Source organism: Megascapheus bottae, chromosome 1 (genome assembly GCF_031878675.1).
Source record: "Megascapheus bottae isolate mThoBot1 chromosome 1, mThoBot2.hap1, whole genome shotgun sequence".
In the NCBI taxonomy this organism is placed as follows: domain Eukaryota; kingdom Metazoa; phylum Chordata; class Mammalia; order Rodentia; family Geomyidae; genus Megascapheus; species Megascapheus bottae.
This window is the reverse complement of record NC_143509.1, coordinates 24,531,357-24,550,099: the sequence shown is the minus strand read 5'-3', so window position 1 is coordinate 24,550,099 and position 18,743 is coordinate 24,531,357. Positions and strand designations below refer to the sequence as shown.

The 18,743-nt window shown below is 41.3% G+C and overlaps 1 protein-coding gene across 5 annotated transcripts in view; it reads left to right on the top strand.

Annotated features, from left to right (window-relative positions):
• The window catches only part of Tnik (TRAF2 and NCK interacting kinase), a 374,276-nt gene that overhangs the window by 211,793 nt on the left and 143,740 nt on the right, over positions 1-18,743 (top strand). For all 5 annotated transcript variants that reach the window (XM_090338732.1, XM_090338726.1, XM_090338731.1 and 2 more), the window contains one exon: positions 13,058-13,114. In XM_090338732.1, coding sequence (XP_090194858.1) covers positions 13,058-13,114 — 57 coding nt within the window. The remainder of the gene's footprint in view (positions 1-13,057; positions 13,115-18,743) is intronic.

Sequence of the window (18,743 nt, the reverse complement as noted above, 5' to 3'; positions counted from 1 at the left end):
GAACTCATTTTGTGTTATTCTTTGAGTACCTCTAAAAAAAATATATGTGTTTTTTTATCCTCAAGTATTGCAAAGATGGTAAATCAGCAGCAGCCAATAAAACTTGCTTATCCATATCCTTTCTTTAAAAAAAAAATTGAAGTCTGTCTTTTTTATTTCTTTGCCTCAGATGACATACAGCAATTGCAACTTTCCTATACCCTTGAATTTAAAGAGCTGACCTTGCATAAAAGGCAAATAATTATAGTTCCTATAAGCTTTTTCATTTTAATCCAATAAAGCAATGTATTTCTACATCAAGCTGCCAAGAGTCAAAAAATATAAACACTTGAGAGAACAGAACACATACAGTGAATATTTATGAACAAGACTTAACTTATCAAAAATAGGACAAATATTTGTAAAGGGACCTACTTTCTGAAATTAAATGAGCAGAAATTGTGTCTTTGTGTCTAAATATGTCATATTTTCTTTAGCCCTGGTACTACTTTACCGATGTTTTTTAAAATTTTTAAATATTCTGCTTCATCAGGAGACGATGAGATGCTGAGGCAGAATTTAGAGCAATCCAGTGGTATTGTATTGGGTGGTACTATAGCCTGTGTTCTACAGAGTGAGGGTTTCAGGTTTTATTATAATCCAAGTACTGGTGTCTCATGCCAGTCATCCTAGCTATTCACAAGGCTGACATCTGAGGATTACCCATTAATCTCCAGTTAATTAGCAAAGAGCCAGAAGTGGAGATGTGGCTCAAATGGTTGAGCCCCAGCCTGAAGGGGAAAGGCCAAGGCCAAAGCACCAGGCCCCGAGTTCCAGCCCCAGTACTGGCTCCTAAAAATAACAAATCAATTCGTAAAATGCTACTACACAAAGGAAAGGCAATGCCATTGCCCTGGCCTGCCTGTGCCTGCCCTACAGTGAGGGTGAGGCCTTCTCACCCAGTAATACTGGGGATGTTGCCTTGACTCCACTTCCAGTGGGTGCCTGGGGGCCACCAAACTCCTCTCACACCGGATTTCCCCACTGGGTCCCATTGATATTTGGGGCTCAATGATTCTTTGTTGTGGGAAGGAGGTTATTCTGTGCAGTGTAGAGCACTGGGCAGCATCCTTGACCCCTGCCTATGGGATGCCATAGCAACAGTCATAACTGTCTCCAGACACAGATGTGTGTCCCTCGAGGCTGAGGCAGGAATTGAAGTTGGAAAATCCTTTTAAAGGGTATAGGCGAGATGGCATTTAGCTACTTTAAAAAAAATACTGTAAAGGTGATGCACAGGGGGTTACAGTTACATAAGTAAAGTAATGAGTGCTTTTCTTTATAAACAATGACACCCTCTCACATTGTCATGCTTACCCCTCTCCACTCCTCACCCCTCCAAGTTGTAAAGTTCATTTCCAAGGTAGTGCCTAGTGAGTATCATTGTTGTATTAGTTCATCCTTTGTCCTGCTGTTTCTGTGATTCCCTTTTCCTTCCACAGATCTAGAAAACAAAGGGTACAGAAGACTGGAAGAGAAAATTAAAGGCAGAAATAATTGCATACAGGACATAAGAACCTCTTGTTTCCAGTTCTAGTAGTTCATTTTAATACACTTCATTATATATGGTCCTGTGCACTTAATGATTGGGCTATTGTATCCCCTGCTAAGACTATCATAGACTTATTCTAGTTATTATAAATGAGGGAAGCTGTGAAACCAGGATTTCTTTGGGCCTGGCTTGCTTCATTTAATTTTTCCCATGTCTTTCCATTTCCTTACAAATGGGGCAATGTTATTCTTTCTGTCTGAAGCATAGAACTCCATCTTGTTGATCCGTTCTTCTACTTGGCACATCAGGGGTTGTTCTATATCATAGCCATGCTAAATAATACTGCTAAATAATGGCTGTGCTGGTATTAGCTACTTTTTTTTGCCAATCCTGGCTTGAACTCAGGGCCTGAGCACTGCCCTTGGGCTTTCTCAAGGGTAGAGCTTCACCACTTGAGCCACAACACCACTTCTGGCTTTTTTCTATGTATGTGGTACCAAGGAATTGAACCCGGGTCTTTGTTCATGCTAGGCAAGCACTCTACCCCTAGGCCAAACTCCCAGTCCCATATTAGCTACTTTTGAAACTATTTTTTAGCTTAAAAAAAGTAGTTACTTTGTGGGAAAGGGGGTCTTGGAGCTCTTCTTTGCTAGCATTCTACCACTTGAGCCACAACTCCAGACTGCCTTTTCTCTAGTTAGAGTCTTGGGGATTTTGTTTTCTTGGCTGCCTTTGAAGCAAGAGTCTCTAGATTTCAGCCTCTTAAGTAGCTAGAGTTACAGATGTAAGCAATAAGCACTAGGCACTATCTACAAATTTTTGAAAGATAAAACATAAGCACTTTTTAAGTTTCCTTTCTGACCCTCTGTATATATAATGGATCTCTGTCTCTCCCTGTGTCACACACACGCACGCGCACGCACGCCAAGACAGGAGACATTTGGCTGGGAGTCCTCATCATAACCTTCTCTTTCTTTGAGAATCACTAAGATGGCTGTGAATTGTTCCCTAAATTTCCTAGGTCCGCCTTGTTTCTGCCCAGATACAAGCAAGGCCTATTAGAATTGCTTTTGTGTGGGCAAGGAGCAGGGATTCAGCAAGCACGTGAGCGCTTCCCTTCCTTGGAGCGCCTTTCCCACCTCCTCCCTTCCCTTTATATGAATGACTTCAGAATAGCGGGTCCTCATTATATCCCAGTCCTTTCCCCAGTGGCATTGCTTTTGTTTTAATTAAAACTTCTAGAGGTTTGAGGACACTGTGGGAGAGGATTATTTGTGGGTAGCCTCTGTAAAGAGTCACTTGGGCTCCCATTTGTTTTCTTAGAGCTCTGAGAATGCCAGCTGGGGGACACTGCCCCTTCCTCTCTCCCAGCAGCACTAGCTGCTCAGCCCTGGCTTGCGTGCTGCTGACTGCTGGGTGGCTGAGGCAGTGGCTGTGCTGCTGCATCTGCAGTGAAGTGTACCACTGTCTTTTCATGTATCCCCCCTGCTACTCCAGTGCGCAGCCTCGTGGTCCAGGGCCAGTCCCCACTCACTGTGGGCCGAAAGGTTGGTACCTCTCAAACTGAGGTGGTCAGAGTCAGACTGCAGGGCCCAAGGAGATATGATGTGTTGTCTGTGATGGGAGAATCTGCCAGAGATCTGGAGGGAGTGTTCCAGAGAGAGTGCTCCAGAGAGAAGCTGTGAGGAGACATAGCAAGAATGAGCAAGCCCTCGGGACAGAGTGGGTGGAGAAAGGCTAATGTGGATGGGCTAGATCTGCTTTTTCTTTGCATTTTTTAAAGTTTTTAATTATCTTGAGTGTACAAAGCAGGTTCAACTCAACACATTGATTATGAGTGCAATGCATATTGACCATTGTCACCTCTTCTGCCATTCTGCACAGGGTAAATTTGATCAGTGTACATTGTACGCATGTTTGTCACACCATGGTGAAGCTCCTTTGTGCTTAAAAAATTTTTCAAAGATCTGAGTACCAAGGTCTAAATTCAGCCTGGACAGAAAATTCCTGAGACTCTTCAATTAACCAGCAAAATGATAGAAGTAGCAAATAAAGCTAAGAGAGAATGCCTGACCTCTGAGTTCCAGCATCAGTACTGACAAGAAGGAAGGGAGGAAGGGGGAAAAGAGGTGATCACACTGCGCGCTCTGCTTCCAGTTAAAGCATCTCAGGAAAGGGGTGACAGAGGGTGGGGTGGGGGGTTGTCCAGGCAATTTCAGGCATTACTCTTCCTTTGGGAGATCTTTTTTCCTCTCCCTTGCCCTTTGCACCGGGAAAGCTAAGAATGAAGAAGCATGAGAACACTGGGAAGGGAAGAAAGCCAAAGCAAAAGGGAGTGAAACAAAACCCATGCTCTTCATTGCAGTTAGAATCCATGAGCTGTTTTTGTGCCCCCCCCCCTTAGAGGTGACAAAAGCTTTGTGACACTTGGAAGCAGGCTCCCTGTGTTCTAGAAAGCTCTTTCCTGGGTTGCAACCTGAGGATCTTGCAATCTTTGTGGCTGAAAATCTTTGGCTCCAGGGTTATTAGGTGGTAACAGTAGGTTTCACACCCACCAAAGGCTGACATAGGCCAGCTTAGATCAAGCAGGTGCAAGACCAGGTTCCTGACTTTATAGGACAACTGCCTGACAGCGATAGGAGAGGCTGCACTCTGAGGCTCAAAGTCATTAAAGACATAAGGAACTCACGAGAAAAGTTTGTTCCATTCTGTTCCCATGAGCTGTGAAAAGCTATTGGGTATTTGGAAAAGGAGAGGAGGGTTAAAGGAATGTAATAGAGGGGAGAACGTATTCAAACTATACTGTATATACCTATATTTTTTTTTACAATGAAGCCTTTCTATACTATTCTATTAAAAAAAATGAAAGACTTGGGCTGGGTTGTAGCTCAGTGGCAAAGCTCTTGCCTAACAAGTAAAACATCCTGAGTTCAATACCCAGTACCAAAAAGACTTGATTTACAATGGAACCTCTTGTATTTCCAGTGGGTATTTCCTGAACCTGAAAATACAAATCCTCAGTATCATTTTTCCCAACAACTTATCCATAAATAAATGGCACTTGCTAGATTTAATATTTAAAAAAAAACTAGAAGGGGCTCTACCCTTCATACTTGACTTTTTTTGAACTTAAAAGACCTCTCACGTGGCTCATAGCTGGTTCTTTACCATTTGAGTCATACCTCCAGTGCCTGCCTTTTGCTGTTTAGAGATGAATGGTGAGGATCTGTCTGCCTGGGGCGACTTTGAGCCATGAACTTGAGATCTTGGCCTTCTGACTAGCTGGGATTACAGGTGTGAACCACTGGGGCCTGGCCTATATTACCATGAAACTCCTCTTTCTGGGCATAATAGAAAAATCAACCACTGGAAACCCCACATAAGGTTAACTTTTATAAGTTCAAAAACAACCTTGTGGACATTTTAATGCCAAGATGCTTACAAATTGATAAAATCTACAGGTCTTGCTCATCTTTTGTCTCCTGAAGAAAAAAATCACAGGTTTCTTCCTGCTCTTCAACTGAAGTAGATAAGTAACCTTTATCTTGGGTTGAGGTCCACACTGCTAAATGCCAGTTCCCAGGAGTCACCCCCAACTCAGGGGTCAGAGAAGAGTGTTGGGAGTTGGGGAGTAGAGTATTCAGGAGCCCTTGAGCTGTCCTCCCATCCTTTGAACCCCATCACAGTGGATTTAGTGCCCCCAGAAATACATGTGTAAAGCTCACAAATGACTGCAGTCTCCTTGGGGTGGGAGTTAAACAAGAGTCTGTACAATCTTGGATTTTGTGTTTATTTTGAGGGGTAAGAGGAGGGTACTGGGAATAGATTCTTGGATTAAGGCCATGCCCACGAGACTGGTTCTGTTGCTTTCTGAGCTCTCTTCACCCTCATCACTGCTGTCACTTCAGCTGTGTGTGCCATTCCTGGGTACAGGCACTGGGCTCCCTGCCACTGAATCTGCATATATTAACCATTGTCCGCTACAAATGGCTGGATTTGCTTCCTTGAAGATTCCATTTTGATTGATAACTAAGCCAAGCTGGCATCCATAGACTTGAAGAGACCTAGATTCCAACAAAGAAACCCAAACAGCTTCTTGTTCCTCTCTCTCACGTCAGCGAGTCTCAGTTGCCCTCTCCTCCAATGGCTGGCCTGGAACACCATCTGTTCTGTGTCAGGCAGAGGAGGTGGTGTCGAGGCAGAGAGCCATTGTGTGGGGACTGTCCTATGTCACAACTTTGCTTCATCTTTGCCACAGCCTGGGGGGTTGATGGCTGCACCCTAATTTCTACATACATGATCAGAGCAGGTTTTCTGTTTTTTTGCCAGTCCAGAGGCATAAACTCTGGGCTTGGATGCCATCTCTGAGCTTTTATGCTCAAGGCTAGCAATCTATCACCTGAACGTAGCTTTACTTCAGCTTTTTGTAGTTAATTGGGAAATAAGAGTCACAGAGACTTTCCTGCACAGGTTAGATTTGAACTGTGATCCTTAGATCTCAGCCTCCTGAGTAACTAGGGTTACAAGCATGAGCCACTAGCACCCAGCTCTGAGCAGGGCAGTTTTAAGCTACTGGTGATGAATATGTACAGCCTAAGAAACACAGCTTACTTTTCACCTGAGACAGTCCAAGCAGAAAAGTAGACGCATTGCCAAATATATTCTGTAGACATTCATGTTCTGTAATCTGCAGGATCTTTAGAATCTTTTCATCAAGTTCTCTTGTCTCCCTCTCTGCCTCCTTCAAGTCCTGTGTTATCAAAGGAAGGTAGCATTCCTAAAGATGTCCAGATAGGCATCTTAACCAAACTTTAATCTTAACAGGGAGTAGAAATGGGAGTTCACCTTTGCCCTCTGCATCACAGCTCTGAGAGAAAGCTAAAACCAATTTCTAGTTTCTCTGTGATCTTTAGAGAGAAGGGAAAAAGAAATTGGCTTCTCTATGGACTTTAAAAAGGAATTACATTCATCCTTTACCTTATTTGTGAGCAAAGCAATTGTAAACCTTGCTTTATAGCCTCTTCCAATCTGGTCTTATAACTGTGACAAGTCAGAAATTGGGGGGGGGGCAAGGTTAAAGGGAAATGATGTGGTACAAGCTCTTGAAGGCAATCTTTAAATCTTGCTCTTTCATTCAATCTGTTATTTAGAAAATATTTACTGAGTTCCTTCTGAGCCACACATGGGAGAACTTTTTATCCACAATTCTTCCTAATTGGGCCTTCTTTCTGTGTTGATTTTTTTTTTTAATGTGACTGGGAATTGAACTCTGGGCCTTGCACTTGCTAGGTAAATGAAATGTCCTATCATTTGAGCCACTCAGGCCTAGTTCTTTTACTCTTAGTTTATTTTTCAGAGAGGGTTTTGGGCTTTGCCCAGGGTGGCCTTACACCATAATCCTCCTACCTCTGCCTCCTGAGTAGTTGGTTATGTTAGACACGACTCACCATGCCAACTTTGATTTGGCATTCTACGTATCTCTTCTGCTCTCTTTTGCCATCATCTCACAGGACCATGGAAACTGATAGTTGTTTCCAATGAGGGTCCAGGTTGAGAGAGATCAGTTGATGTAATATGAGATGGAGAATTTGGGCAATGAATTACATCATCAATGATAGATGTATAGATAACCAGAATAGTTGATCTACGAAGCACCAGCCGTTATTACATACCCTACCCCTGATTTGATTTTTTTAACTTACTTTTCTGTTGTATTTGTTGACTTGAGGGCCTCATACCTGTGCTCTACTGCATGAACGATGTCAGTCCTTTGCTTTCTGTTCATGGTGTTAGGAATGGACTCGGGGCCTCATTTGTGGCAGGCAAGCACCCTGTCACCACCTCAACACTTTTAGGCCATCTGATTATTTTCCTGGTTTGGGAATGACACATTGCAAACAGCCCACCATGGGCTGGAATGAGTGGGTCAGTGTAGACTGTATAGACACAAAGGAAGGAGAATGAGCCACTGAACCTGTGTGTGACTTGGAACAAACTGGGACAATGAGGTGTGGGGACTATATGTGCTTTCCACAGCCTCCATTTGCTTCGGTGCTCCTCTGGAAACGAGTGTGTTTCAGTGACCTAGAAATGAAAGCACTTTCTCAGACTAGCCTCAGGCCAGCAGCTCCAAAGCTCTCTTGCTGTTCCCCAGAAAATAATAGCAGTAACAGAGGTGAGGCTCCTGTGGCTGGCTCTTTCAGACAGCCTTGTTCTTCTCTTGCATTCATCTTAGGAATGAGAAAAGGGAAGGGCTGACATGCTGTTGTACTTGAGTGAGCTGGATGCTTGCTTGGGTATTGAATTCTTTTATCTGGAACAAGACTGCACATACTTGTTGGTTGATTGAAAGTGAGGGAGAATAAAGGAAGCAGGAGGGAAGAGTTGGGTTTGTGACTGTGTGACCCACAGCACCCTAAAACTGACAGCTCCCACCCCGCTCCTTTCTGTACTATTTCCTTCTCATGGACAAGTTGGTGTGCTTTAGGAAATTTTCTGACATTAGGCTTGGGGTTCATTTTATTTTTCTATATTAAATTTATTTATCTTTTAATGCTGATTATTTCACAAGAGGAGGGGAACAAACCTCAGTTCATTATTTTCTTAAAAGGAATCCGCAGCTGCAATCTGACATTTATTCTACATTTTTGTGGAAGGTATGTTTTTGTCTCTCTTTAGTGTTTTATTTTTTCCTTTCAATAGAAATTTAATTCTTTGGTATTAGTTGAACATGTACTCTAGATTCAAATTTAGATGATGTCTGCTTTTGAATAATTTATTTTTCTTATAAGTAGAAATGAGTTAAAATTGGGCATACTGCCAGTGGCTCATGCCTATATTCTTAGCTACTCAGAAGGCTAAGGTCTAGAAAAATGAAGCTCAAGGCCAGCCAGGGAAGAAAAGTCTTGAAGACTCCAATTAGTTGGCAAAAAGGAGGACTGAAGTTACAGACTCAAATGGTAAAGAATAGCCAAGCAAGTTCAAGGCCCTCAGTATTTTTCCTTGTGTTATAAACTACCAAAAACCAAGTGATTTTTTTTTTGCATTCAAATTTTTTTTACTTAAATAATTTATTAACATTGATTTTCACATCATATTTCAAATGACATGTTTAACAAACAAGTGATTTTTTTAACTAGTCCCCGGTGTAGGTTTGTAATTCGAAAGTGTAGCCTGAGATAGGCTGTCATTAGCTGTGACACTGCACCACTTCCAGCTTTTTCTATATATGTGGCACCAACGAATGGAAACCAGCTCTTTGTGCATGCTAGGCAAGCATTCTACCACTAGGCCAAACTCCTAGCACTTGAGAATTGTTTTAATTGCCATTATCTTTTAAGTCACTGTACAAAAGGGGATACCATTCAACATAACAGTTTACAAGTACCAGTGTCACCCCTTTGATCAGTTTCCCCTACTCAGACCAACCTATCTTCTCAATGTGCCTACTAGCTATTTAGACCTCTTCTCCTCACCTGCCCCGCTGTTCTCCTCATTCATGTATTCCTTGCCTTGTGTTTGTAATGATCTCAGGGTCAGCTGGCTCCCTGAGGTTCCCTTAAGGTTTTTCCTTCATCTGGATCCTTACCGAGTTTGATGCCTGCTTGTCAGGCAGCACTCTTCAGACTTCCCTGACTCTCGGGGTGTGATAGCTCAGCAGCCATCTGTTCCGGATGCCCATTTCTGGGACTGAGCCAGGCTCCTCCCTCTTTCCCCTATAGGATCTCATTTCGTTCCAAAATGATATGAAAAGTTCCATTACAAATTCATCTGTCAGCCCCCAAGAAACACAATTTCACCTTAGAAGTGCCATTTAACATGGAAGAAAGCAAGGTTGAATTTTTTCCTGCATTCAAAGTGGTTATGATACTAACAAAACAGAAAAATCATATACCCTGACTTAAAAAAAAAAAAACCAACCTGGCACTGGCAGCTCATGCCCATAATCTTAGCTACTCAGGAGGCTGAGATTTGAGGATCAAGGTTCAAAGCCAGCCTAGGTACCAATGTCTGTGAGACTCTTATCTCCAGTTAACCACCAGGAAATGAGAAATGTCACTGTGGCTCAAGTGACAGAGGACTAGCCTTGAGCTGAAGAGCTCAGGGATAGCACCCAGGCCCAGAGTTCGAGCCCCATGACTGACAAAAACAAAACACAAGAACAACAAAAAACAGCACTTTTATTTCATTGATCTCAAACTTGGAGCTGTCCAGTGCTTTGCATTTGAAATGTAATGTAAGTCATTTTCTCTGGTCTCTTCTCCATTCTTGGGCCAGCACTAGTGCAAGCTACCTCTACACAGCCTCTTCTTGAGGAGCTGAGGTGCCCTGCGAATATATTATTTATGCAACAAAGACACACTGGGCCAGGAGTTTGGCCTAGTGGTAGAGTGCTTGCCTAGCATGCACAAAGACCTGGGTTTGATTCCTCGGTATCACATACATAGAAAAAAGCCAGAAGTGGTGTTGAGACTCAAGTGGTCGAGTTCTAGCCTTGAGAAAGTCCAAGGACAGTGCTTAGGCCCTGAGCTCAAGCCTAGGACTGGAAAGAAAAAAGACACATTTATTCTTAAAGAGCTTAAGCTTCTGGGCAAAGTCTCTCCAACTGTGCATGTTAGGGAATAGGTCTCCGATCCCTTAGGCTATCTACCATAATGGAAGATACCAGAGAAATGACACTTCAGAAGACTCTAGAAAGAACCAAGTTATTGATATAATGATATTAATGTAAGGCTTATTACATTTAGAAAACTGCAAACAGCTCAGCTTTGAAGCAAGTGAAAGCCCTAGCAAGATAGGGTGGCAGGATGGAGGTTCTTGTTAGCCATGTACAGAAACTATGACCTAACCCTGTGGTACCCCTGCAGAAGTTACATGACAGATCAAACCACATGATGTACCATAGATGCCATCAAATAAGCCCTTTGTATTTGTCTGCATTTCTCCTACTCCTCTTTTACTTCTTTAGTAGAGAAACAGCACTGTATGAGATATAACTTAGGTCCTTATTTTAAAGCAAGCTGTTGTTTCCTTGTAAAAATTGTCATCCTAGCATCACAGACTTACCAGGACTTCCATGAGCTTAGAGGTCATTCAGTATGTATCAGTAGAGGGCGCTGTTGCTACTTATGTGAGGTTGACTGCTCTATAGGGAAGTTAGTATCCCTGGGTGTGGGTAAGGCTGGCACAAAGCTCTTCACCAGTCACTTTAGATGCTGAATTTCCACATGTTCTTTGGGATGGAAGGAGCTGGTGACAATGATTCCTAGTTCCCCCTTTTTCCCATCCACTGAGTATACAGTCTCCATGTTTTTACAGAGAAAGGAGAGGCCAGATGAATCTGATGGTTACATTCACAGCCTGTGTGAACACCAGGCCTCTGGGATTCTGATTCAAGGCTCTTTGCCAGCTCCTTCCCTTGAGTTCCCAAAACTGGAGGAAAGTGCAAGAGAGGCCATGGCCATGTGGCATCCCTGATTTAAGGTGATTTATTACGTTCCTTCTCCAAAGGAGGAGGAAAGAAAGGAAACAGGATAGGGGTGCCAAGAAGAAGACAGTACTGTTAGATCCAACTCGGAGCTTAAAATCTAGGATATGAGACAGACACAACAAGTAGAGGAGGCAAAAAGTTAAAGGACAAGCAGAGGGACAGAGGATGTCTCATGGCATAGGAAAAAAAGTAACACCATGAACACAACAGTAGATCGCTAAACTGGCCCAGGTAAGCTAGTCCACTTTCCCGGAATCCAACTGTTAGAGCTAAATCACACGAAACCATGGTGATTTTTCCCCCAACAGCCTCTGCCCGGTGACATCCTAAGTATGTCACACTCAGTGGCACACACTTACCAGTTGTAGAAGTACAGTACCTCAAGGGATGGATGGTCCTTGCTTTCAGAAACGACATGGCAGGGTGAACCAGATTGAAAATCAGCCACGAAACAGAGAAGACGGGGGGTCACCAGGTAGAAGGAATGGTGTCTGCCATCTGCTGATGTGTGCCAGCCCCACTCGAGCGTGTTTCATTTCATTCTTACATACCTGTGTCAGGTCTTCTTGTCTCTGTTTCTCAAATGAGGAGACAGAGGCTAAAAAGGTCAAGGGATGTGTTGACGGTTCTGCAGTTGGAATTTTGAACACTGCTGCACTAGAATCTCTAACAGACCATCTGATGGACTCACAGACTGAACATCCAAAATGGCTTTGAATCCCCACATCCAAATTGCTTCAGTTACACTACTGAAGTACTGAGTACCCAAGTAGTCTGACACCTGACCTTGTCTGACAGGTTAGTCAAAATTTGGGCATACTAAAATTACTCTATAAAATGATCTCCATATTATGTGTCTACTATGCATAGGAAATACACATAAAATTTCATGTTAAGACTGGGTCTTATCTCTAGATATCTCATTATGTATATGCACAGATTAATATGTGAAAAACATCCAAAGTCTGAAATATTTCTAGGTCTCAAGATGTCCTGGTAAGAATGTAGCTTATCTTCTACAAACTGAACATTTGAGGGTAGTATGAAGCCGGGTATTTAGGACTGATGAGATGGTCTTTGCTATTGCCTGTAAGTCTGACACACACAGTAAGTTTTCTCAAAGAATAAAGAGAAAATTCTGAGATCATCCCCTCAACAGACTTAGGAAGATCCTGTGTGATTGCTGGTTCCAAAATCCAAAGATACCCCTTTGGGAAAATTGAGGCTAACACTCACCTTTGTCTCCCTAACTGGCTTTGATTTATTCATGCTTCATTTCAGGTCCTCTTGTAACATAAAGGTCAATCAACAATCACATGTAAATGGCAGCAGAATAATATCTGCTTGATTTGTTTCTATGCAAACTATTTTTAAGAATCATGGTGGTCACCAGTGGCTCACACCTATAACCCTAGCTACTCAGGAGGTTGAGATCAGAGAATTGTGGCTCGAAGCCAGCCCACACAGGAACATTTAAGACCCTTATTTCCAGTTAACCAGACAAAATCTGGAAGTGGAGCTGTGGCTGAAGTGGTAAAGTACTGGCCTTGAGTACAAAAGCTCAGGATAGTGCCCAGCCCCAGGAATGGGGCCTGTATGTGCACACACACACACACACACACACACATTAAGACTAAAAGAAACTAAAGTTTCTTCATTTCCTATTTTCTGAGAGATATTTCTGTCTCCTCTATGTATGCCTGGCTCCTGTTCCACCTCTTCCATAAGCTCTCTAATGCCTTGGAGAGGAGAAGAGCCAAATTGTTCAGCATTGCATTTTTCATTTAACATGATGGAATCTCTGAAAATAAATCTCCATGATTAAATGATTGGGAAGTTTCTCCCCCCCCCCATTTCTCTCTCTGTCTGTCTGTCTCTTTTCTCCCCCCCCTCCTTCTCCCCACCCCTTATGTGTGTCTGTCTGTCTCCCCAATGACATGCTATAATTCAATGTAGGCAGTTGTTTTTGTGGTTGGAACTAAATTCTAATACTGCTCATCAGAATTAAATCTTTGCAAATTATTTTCTCATTACAGGGTCGTCATGTCAAAACGGGCCAGCTTGCGGCCATTAAGGTCATGGATGTTACAGGGGTAAGTATCTTTATCTTACCATCTCAATAACTATGAATTGGTAGCAAAGAAATCAATGATTGAAAAAAGTGACTTTCCTGAAGAGGAAAAAAATTCTTCCTAACATTAAAGATTTTTCCTACTTGGGTTTGAGTATGTAACTGCTGGCCAAGGAGACTGTATAGAAACCACTCTAATTAGATCCAATACCTACACATTGCCTTGAGTAGTTAGAGTGAATAATGGGTGTTCATAATTTGTATACACATAAGCATGAATATTTGCATAAGAAAAAGAACAAGAATTTCAAGGTATTAGAGAACTAATACTTAGATTCTTCCCCAAAGGTCTGCCTGATGCTAGAGTTGACAGAACTTAGATAGCTCTAAAATGCTGAGTGTTTTCCAAAACAAAATATTTTTGACCAAATCACATAACCACATATTATCATTGTTATTATTATAGAGCCATAATGAACCCTGTTTCTGCCTGGGTGATCAAAAGCAATCTAAGGAATAGACTTTATGTATAAAATACAATCTAATGCTTTCAATCCTTTTTTGCTAGATCTATTTAAAATACTTTAATGTCTTTTCAAGAGTACAAAGCAAAAATCAGACTTGAAAGGATTCACAGAACATCAAAAAGCATGCTAATAATTATCTGTTGTCCTGGGGATTTTTTTAATGTCTATCTGCTCTACATGAAGGGTAAAAAACCAGAGTCTTCACTGAGCCCCCAAATGGAGTCCTTAATATAAACATAGGATGAACTAGGAATCAAAGTGCAGGGAATGGGGGCAGAGGTGGTTTAAAGTGATAGAGCACCAATTTGCCTAGTAAGGGCCAAGTCCTGAGTCCAAACCCATGTACTACAAAAATAAAGATAAAAAAAGAAAACGTAAAGAATTAAAAGTCCCCCAATAAGAAAAATATACAAAATAAATATGCATTACAAGGCAGTTTCTTAGATAACATTTCACTTGTATCACACATTGTACTTTGATAAGAATTCCTTCTTAAAGTATATTCAAGTAGCTAAGTATGGTGTGCCATACCTGTAATCCTAGCTTTTCCAGAGATAGAAATTGGGAGATAACAATCAACCCAGGCAAAAAGTTAGCAAAATCCTTTCTCAATAAATACGCCAGCCATGATAATATATGTCTATGATCTCAGCTACTGTGTGCATAAGTAGAAGGATCACAGTCTGAGGCCAGTCCTGTGCAAATAATGTAGGACCTTGGTGAAAAAAAAATTGAATAAATCCAAAAAGCTTAAGGGTGTAGTTCAAGTGATAGAATGCCTGCCTTATAGATAAAAAGCCCTGAGCATACACCCTAGGATCTTTCACAGACACACACACACACACACACACACACACACACACACACAAAACTATACTCAAGAAGTTAAATGTAACCAATAACGGTAAAAATTTTAAGTAGTAAAAGTAAAATTTCTGTGTCTATGTTGATAACCACGTGGATAAAGTTATAGGTTTTTTTTAAACTTTAATACAGTATTTAAGAGGTTACATTATTTCAGAGATTATAAAACAGATCAATTATTTAATCTCAAGCCAGTTCAGTAACACAGCAGGCCACGTGGACTAAGAAACTGCATGTGGTTTATGTTAATTAGGTTAAATTCTGCCTCTTGAAACAGTGGATTAAGCATGATAGAAGTGTCTCGCTCTCATGTTAAAAGGAATCTTGAAGTTGATGGTGCAGGGATGTGTGGCAGTTTGGTAAAGGATAATTGTGTCACTTTCTCTCATTTTAGTAGATAGCCTCTCTACTTGAGCTCACTTCATGGCTCAAAGTGGTTGTGGATTTCTGCTTATCACATTCTGCATAACAACCTCCCCTCGCATAAAAGGGATGGGAGTGAACAGAAAGACAGAAGAAACATTCTCAGAGAGATCTTTGTGTATATCATTGCTTCTGCTTTCATTGGTCATATCTAGCTGCAAGGGAGTCTGGGCAATGTCCCCTTTTTATTCTGACAAATTTTTCAGTTAAAAGTACAGGTTCTACAAGTTAGGAAGGAAGATTGGTGAATTTGCAGGGTATGACACAAAGATCTGATACTATTAAGCATCTCTTTAGAAACTTGTGATAAATGTGTGACTCTTTTATAAAAAGGCCCCAAATAAGTAGAATCTCCTTTGCTATTCTACTGAAGTCACACTCCTGTATTTTCCTTAGATTGAATCAGAGTTCTACATAATGAGATGCATTTGGCAATTCTGCAACTAATAGTTGTAGATGCAGTCCAAGGCATTCATACTGTAGATTAATGTCTGCTGTGTGATTCTCCAGAACTCATGTTGAGTTCCATTCACATCGTTTATCTTAGGTCATAAAGTTGTTTGCTGACATAAAGTTGGACTTGAAAACACTAAATAGCACTCTTCTAGTTTCTGGTACTGCTGAGGCTTTAAGAGTGACTCAGGAAACTGTTCTTTTGATTGCTTGGCATCAAAAAGAATTGTAGTTATTTATCCCAGAGTGTTTATTTTCAGGGTAAGGAGTATCAGTTTAACCTTTCTAAATTGGGTTTCATCGGACAACTAAGACCTGTGGAAAATGAGTTTAGTACTACTTTCTCAAATCTCTAAGGCTGATACAGAGGGAAAACCATTATACATGCATGTAAATGTTAACCCATTAGGACAATGGATACAATGCATTAAGTTCCTATGACTTGGTCATGCTCTTACTTTGCTGACACTTCACGAAGGCAAATGTGAGTACATATCCAGAAATGCTTTCTTATTTTCATGGGGTCTCATCTGCTGACTGTTATAGTCTTACACATCATACTCAACATAAGATTTCTTTGTGAATTCATGTGGTGCCTTTAGTAAACAGTCTATTCCACTCTGCCACGTTGCCTTTTGTATACTATGGAATGATTCAGATGCTTCTTACCAATTATTATAATTGTGCTCATTATAGCTGCTCTGTTAAAAACTGACATGAATTCTCAAAAGTCATCTTTGTTGATAGTTTACTCTGACCTACAACAAAGTTACCATAGCTTATGATAATGAAATTGATGAGACCACAATCTTGATTATAATTTTTAAATTACTGGTTTTATTCTCTACCACTTCCATTTTATAGAAAACAGCCACAGAGAAAGCCAGATACAATGCTGTATCTTTCCAGTTTCACAGCTGAGACATTCTTCTAAATTTCACAACTCAGAACTACTGCTTATGCTCAGACTTGAAGTTCTTTCAGGTGCCCAGTCATTTTGGAAGGTGTCCCATTTTTAGTGCTTTGTAGGCCTCAGGCCTTGCCCTATTTGTGATCTCTAAATTTTTGCCTACAATGGCCATGTGTTTCTCACAGTGAACCACAGCCTCGATGGATCATCAGGGCTCATGAGACGTTCATGGGATAAGCAGATTGTCAGGGCTACAGCAATATTTCAGAGTATAGCCTCTGAATCTCTTGTTCCTATAAGATTTCCAAGAAGCCTTACATACACCAAAGATAGAGGCCCACTTGCTTGGGCCTTGTACTTACTCCATTCTGGCTATCGGTTATGAAGAAACTATGATTCTTTGATAACCTAACTGATCCCCATTATAATTCATAAAAATTCCTAATGGAGAAAAAATGACACCCTGAAGTGCATATGGACTTGTTCTAAATATTCATAAGAAAAGCTTGTACCCTTTGTGGTAAGGTTATGAAAAGTCAGAAGTAGGGTAACTTACCAGATTCGATGGGGTCAGACATCACTGGTTGAGCCCAGAGAACACGGATGGGGCAAAGACATTCCTGACCAAGGATATAAGATAGACTGCGACACAAAGGTCCAAGTATTGTTATATGAAGTGCATCATTTAGTTTTGATATTAAAAAGTTCCAAGAAAGGATTGATAGAAAATGAGTGTGAACAAATTGGGGGCCAGGTCAGGAAGGTATTGCATATTGTGACAGGAGTTAAAAGGTTTGCAAGTACTTTTGCCTTTCCAGTATACCACATTGATCAAATAGACTTGAGGAAGACCTACCGTGTAAAGAAGATATAGGGAGTTGTGCTCTCATTTCTTTTAAAGCTGATGAGACCTCAGTTCCTCACCCTGCCCCCTAAACCACTGCTAAAGCCAGGGTAGCAGCCCAAGTCAAAGAGAATAGCATAATGTGTTTTGCCTATGAGACGAATCCATTGGTTCTTGCTTCTGTCTGCTGTATCCTTGTGGATGAAACCTATAATCTGTCTCCATCCCTTTGAGGATGAAAGTGGCATTCTCCCAGGAACCTCTGGTAGAGGGCTTTGTCCATATAAAGAGCTCAATGAATGTTCCTGAAACTGGTTCCTCTCTCCCAAAGGGATGCCATTCCATGTATTGATCCATGGCACAATCCATAAAAACATTATTAATAACAATAAATGGCCCTGTTTTATGTGTCAGGCACTACTGTTCTTAATACCTGGTATATATTAGCTTATTTAATCTTTGAAATGACTCCAATTAGGAAAATAATATTACCCTGTTTTACAAATGAGCAATTAAAAGCATAGAGTGTTAAGCAACTTGCCCAAGCTCAACAGATCCTGTATGAAAGAGAATTCAGATCCAGAGTTCCTAACGCCATCTTGAAGATGGAGAAATACCACCCGATTGTGGCTTTCATATTCAGGTAGAGGCGGGTCCATTTTTCCCTCCTGTCCTTGCTAATTAACATTTCTGAGCTTCCCAGTTTTCTTACCTGTATGAATCCTATTCATGCATTCATAGAAATTTGAATACCCATCTAAGAGATTGGCAAAGTGAGGCTAAAGTAAGATATAATATGTAGTACCTACAACCTTAAGGCGTTTGAATGATGAATCTCAGTAAGCAACAGTCAGTAATGGAACTAGTGATTTTGGAGAGTTGAAAGTGGATGCTGACCTGTCCCACTTAGCCACAGGTCACACTTGGGTTCATCCACTGGGAACAGATATGAAGAGATTGCAATGATCTGGCCTTCATCTCCTTGGTTCCAGGGTTTTGAGTCTTATGGTGAATACAATAGATCTTAAGGATCAGAGCGGTGGAACAGAACCCATGAATGACTCCGAGGCTCCACAGCAGAAACTGAAGGCTGAAATGACAAGATTCATTCATTTATTCATGAATTTAATCGTTCATTTCAAGAATGAAAGTGCTATAGGGTAGGGTGTTAGAGATCGGGACAGATAAAGGCAGTCATCTACAGTATCAGCATAAATGGCATGTAACAGATAAGCAGTAACTTTTAATTTGCTGTCAAGAAGAGTACAATGTATGTATATACAATAGGCAATAATAATAATAATAATAATGTAGCAGCCACACATGCTACCTGCTGTTCCCAAATGTGCTCGCAGATCCCTCAGCAAGCCTGGAGATTTCTTCCTGAGGCTGGTCTGCCATGGGACTTCTCTGGGGCAATGTGTTCAGCAGTGTGGCTCAAAAAGCATGTGATGAAAAGTCAGGCACCAGTGGCTCATGCCTGTAATTCTAGCTACATAGGAGGCTGAAATATGAGGATTGCAGTTCAAAGCCAGCCCAGGCAAGAAAGTCTGGGAGACTCTTATCTTCAGTTAACCACCAGAAAACCAGAAGTAGCACCGTGGCTCAATGTGGTAGAGCTCGAGCCTTG